At 39.0% G+C, this 5,000-nt stretch overlaps 1 protein-coding gene across 1 annotated transcript in view; it reads left to right on the top strand.

Moving 5' to 3' along the window:
• ehd4 (EH-domain containing 4) overlaps positions 1-5,000 on the top strand; it is a 42,000-nt gene that overhangs the window by 32,380 nt on the left and 4,620 nt on the right. The window contains exon 6 of the mRNA XM_078277642.1: positions 10-121. Within this exon, the coding sequence (XP_078133768.1) occupies positions 10-121 (112 nt within the window). The remainder of the gene's footprint in view (positions 1-9; positions 122-5,000) is intronic.

The raw sequence follows: 5,000 nt of genomic DNA, 5'->3' as shown, positions 1-5,000 counted from the left end.
ACCCCTCAGGCGTCTGTTCGAGGCGGAGTCTCAGGACCTGTTCAAGGACATCCAGAGTCTCCCGAGAAACGCAGCGCTCCGTAAACTCAACGACCTCATCAAGAGAGCGAGGCTGGCCAAGGTGAGACAGGAAGTGACACGTTGTGTTTGGAGTTAACCTCTCGCGGCCTCTGGATTAAACTAAACCCGAGCAGAGTTTCCATGTTTGGTTGGGTTTCAAAAGTCAGGAAAGGTGATCACTCTCACAGTTTGATCTCTGAGCATTTAAGAACAGACAGGGGTTAGCCTAGCTTAGCACAAAGACTGGGAGTGGATGGAAACTGTTAGCCTGGCTCCATCAACCAGGGATGCACTAATCCAAGTGATTGTTTTCACTCCATCTTTCTAAAAGTTTGTTTTAGAGTAACTGAAAGGGTAATTTGTATGCATTGGTGTCTAAGTGACCGATGTGAACAAACATCTTTGAAGTTGGTCCAATATTGAGCGAGAACGCCGTAACCGGCAGCCTAGAACCAAGGTGAAACGTAACCCTACAGGACAAATGTTCAGCTTCAGTTAGCCTCCACTAAAGGTTCTGTTGTTGACAGACTCAGGTTATTATTCTAAGTGTCTGACAACATTATGAAAGGATCCCTACAGAGATAGACCTTTTAGTTAAAGAGGAAGATCCTTTTAGTTTAACATGAAACAGCCCCGAAATCACCATCACCAGACTCCACCAGACTCCATGTAAATAATCAGGACTTTTAGCGTGTATAGAGCCGGCATATCTCCACCAGACTCCATGTAAATAATCAGGACTTTTAGCGTGTATAGAACCAGCGTATTTCCACCAGACTCCATGTAAATAATCAGGACTTTTAGCGTGTATAGAGCCAGCATATTTCCACCAGACTCCATGTAAATAATCAGGACTTTTAGCGTGTATAGAGCCAGCATATCTCCACATGTAAATGGGTGAATTAAGGGTTTATTTGTGGTGATTGTTGGAACAGTGGAAAGATGAACCAAGACAGCTTTTGATAGTTTTATTTAGTTTCTGTCCACTTTGAATGAAGTGTGTTTTACGTTGATAAAAGTCCTGATTATTTACATGGAGTCTGGTGGAGTTTGGTGATGGTGATTTCGGGGCTGTTTCATGTTAAACTAAAAGGATCTTCCTCTTTAACTAAAAGGTCTATCTCTGTAGGGAATATTAGAGGAATATTCACATTCATTATCCATGGAGCCAGCTTAGAGGAATATTGTCTTTTTCAGAATAAGAGCAAGAAAACGGAATATAATGTGCATGTAAAGTCCTTGTCCCTGGTTAGGCTTTGAGAAATGACTCACGTGGTAAAACATTATAAAGTAGACATACAAACTAACCATTGAAGCAGACAAACAGGCAGTCAGAGATGCATAAAAACTGACAGTAAAGCAAACATGGAGTAAAGACCAACGATACAGCAGACTGAGCAGAAACCTAGATGGTTAAAAGCTGACAATTAACCCTCGTCTTGTCTTCCCGTCGACCTGCAACTTTGTGTTTTTCTGGGTTGAAATTTCAACATTTTGTTGTTCTTTTACGACACTTTTCTCAATGTTTTTGGCGATTTTATTCAAATGTTTTTATTTTTTTGTCTTTTTTTTATTGTTTTTTTGTCAATTTTTTTCCATGTTTTTTGTTGCATTTTTGGCGTTTTTTTAATTTATTTTTTTTCACTTTTTTTGGTCTTTTTTCCCATTTTTTTGTCACTTTTTTGGCGTTTTCTTTTTTTTGTTTTGCCAATTTTTTTGGTGTTTTTTTCCAATTTTTTGTCACATTTTTGCCGTTTTTTAATTTATTTTTTCCAATTTGTTTGTCTTTTTTCCCATTTTTTTTGTCTTTTTTTTCCATTTTTTTGTGGCATTTTTGGCGTTTTTTAAATTTATTTTTTTCCACTTTTTGGGCTTTTTTCCCATTTTTTTGGCTTTTTTTTAATTGTTTTTTTCACTTTTTTCCAATTTTTTTCCCAATTTTTTTGGCGTTTTTTCCCAATTTTTTTCCAATTTTTTTGGCGTATTTTTGCCGTTTTATTTAATTTATTTTTTCCACTTTTTTTGTCTTTTTTCCCAATTTTTTTGTCGTATTTTTGGCATTTTTTTAATTGCTTTTTTTCTCACTTTCTTCCATTTTTTGTCACTTTTTTAAACAAGTTTTTGTCACCTTTGGCGATGTTTTTGATGGGTTTTTTTTTTTATCACTTTTTCAGATTTTTTTGGTCACTATTCAGCATTGTTCAATGTTTTCCTGCGTTTTGGTCACTTTTTCCAACGTTCTTTTGTCATAGTTCTGATATAGAAAGATTATTTTTTGGGGTATTTCCGCCTTTAATGGACAGGACAGCTAGGTGAGAAAGGGGAGAGAGAGAGAGGGAAGACATGCAGGAAATCATCACAGGTCGGACTCGAACCCCGGACCTCTGCGTCGAGGCATAAAACCTCTATCTATACTTGCGCCTGTTCTACCCACTGATCCAACCCGGCCACACGTAAACTGGTCAAATGTGACCCTACGACAACAGGCGGGTTAGAGCAAGCGGTCACATGAATACATAAACAGGCCGACGGATGTGACTAAGAATAAGAAATTGAGACATTTACTGGAATAACAATGAAGAATAAACAAAAGAGGAGCGTAAATCATACTGTGCTGTATCAAACATGTGACTTTTCTTTCATGAAACCTTCCGAGGAGGGAGGGAAGGAAGCTCTGAATGGTAAATCACAAGACTGAGATGTTGTGTGAAAGCTGACGGCGCTCCATCAGTCTGTCCGTGGCGTTTGAAGTTCAGAGTGTGGAGCTTCAAGTTTCTCTTGTTTCACTTCCTTCAGGAAATCCTTCTTTCTCTTCATGGGTTCAGTTTCCCTCACCCCCTCTTTCTCTTGCTTCCTTCACTTATTTAGCTATTTTAGACACCTTAAAGCATCTATATCAGTTTAAAGGGTAACTACCGGTTATATGTTTTTACATCCACGACCTTATTTCCCCATGTTTTTGAGTTTAAGTGACTCATAGGAACAACAATCGTTGACATTGGTCCAGTCTTGAGCAAGAAACAAGCTGCCATGTAAGTTAATAGTAATTGTGCAGCTTGTATTTACCTTCACAAAAGTTCTGTTTTTGCTGCTGACAGACTCAGATTATTATTCTAAGTGTCTGACAACATTATGGAAAGGATTTCTAAGGACGTCGACCTTTCTGTTAAAGAGTAAGAGCCTTTTATTAAACATAAAAACATTCGAGAGATTGCGTTCGCTAAACCCACCAGACTCCATGGAAATAAACAGTAATTTTAGCATCGTAAAACACACTTCATTCAAAGTGGACAGAATCAAAATAAAGCTATGAAAAGCCGTTTTGGGTCGTCTTTCCACTTTTCCAACCATCACAACTCTAGTTTTTGTTGAAATAAACACATAGTTTACCGATTTACATGTAAAGATATGTTGGCTCTATACACGCCAAAAGTCCTGTTTTTTTAAATGGAGTCTGGTGGGTTTAGCGCTAGAGACCTCAGAGCTGTTTCTGGTTAAACAGAAAGGTCTCAAAGAGATTTTAAAGGTCCATCTCTGTAGGGATCCTTTCATAATGTTGTCAGACACTTAGAATAATAATCTGAGCCTGTCAGCGGCAAAAGAGCACACGCCGAAATTACCCTTTTACGTGTACGCTATATTTAGAATATCTTCAGAGCGTCACCGTGCTGTCAGACGGCCCTTTACGACGGGGAACGGAAGCCGTTATCTCTGCTCTCTTCAACGCCACCAGACTCCTTTGATAAAATGAGTGATTTTACGTCGCAGAACACGGGAGCTGCTGCTCTACCGCTGCTTCCATCGCTGAGTTAGTTGTAGTTTGTTTAATTTCTAACCCTTTAAAACATCAAAGTCACACGATAACTAGGGCTGCATAGTACATTGTTTTATCGTCACGCGATATCAAGTGATGCATTAAACACATCTGGAAAGGCTGCGACATATCACGCCAAACACTCACTTTTTGTGTAGGTTGAAAGAAAATATCAGCAGAAAACAGTCATTCTTATTTAATGTTGCCTTTTATATTTAATCCAATGTTCAATGTGTTCAATAAAAGAAAATTGGAAATGATTTCCTTTCATTTGTGTTAAAACCAACAAGCAGTTTGAATACTGAAAGCTGCAGAACTGAGAACACTTAAACATCTGGTTATTTATCGCCGGTTATATCTTATCGTGATATTCAACAATGTGTATTTTCCTCATATTGTCAGTGGTGGAATGTAACAAAGTAAAAATACTTCGTTACATTGTTACTTTACTTAAGTACAATCAGTAGTGCATACTTTTGACTTTTACTTCGTTACATTTTGCAGCAATTATCTATACTTTGTACTCTGCTACATTTCTACAACGTCTCGTTACGTTTTCTCCTGCCAAAACTGCTTCCTGACCGTCACACGTTTGCAGTCCGCAGGGAAGCCTTCAGCAGCGGCTCCTACACCGCCACGCCAAGACCCGCCCTTCAATAGCATTCATTGGCCAGGCGCGTACCGCTCCCGGTACTGCTGCTGCTCCCGATACTCTGCTGGGTCATATGTGAAGCATCCGTTCACATCGGGTTAATATACAACCCGTATATCTATCTTAAAAACACTCCCGGTGCTCCTCAGCTGTGAAGCCACCTACTTGTTGTCCAAGCCCGTGTGTTCTCGCTAGATGAACGTGTGCTGCATTCACTGTCCCGTGGAAAATAATGTAAAGTGGACCTTCATGCAGATCACCCTGATAGATAACCAGAATTGTAAGTCATGATGTAAACTGGGCCACAGATGGTAAGCCCAAATACATTAACCTAAAACTAACTTAATTAAAATGCCACAGCCCATAGGCCTACTGTTTTATTTAATTATTAGAATATAGACGTTAAGAGAATAAATCGTTACGCAAGTACTCAGAGTCTGGTGGTCTTTGGAGAGAGAGGAGACAACGGCACAA

This window comes from Sander vitreus, chromosome 20, assembly GCF_031162955.1.
Source record: "Sander vitreus isolate 19-12246 chromosome 20, sanVit1, whole genome shotgun sequence".
In the NCBI taxonomy this organism is placed as follows: domain Eukaryota; kingdom Metazoa; phylum Chordata; class Actinopteri; order Perciformes; family Percidae; genus Sander; species Sander vitreus.
Note: the sequence above shows the minus strand (reverse complement) of the source record. Positions and strands in the feature narration are given on the sequence as shown.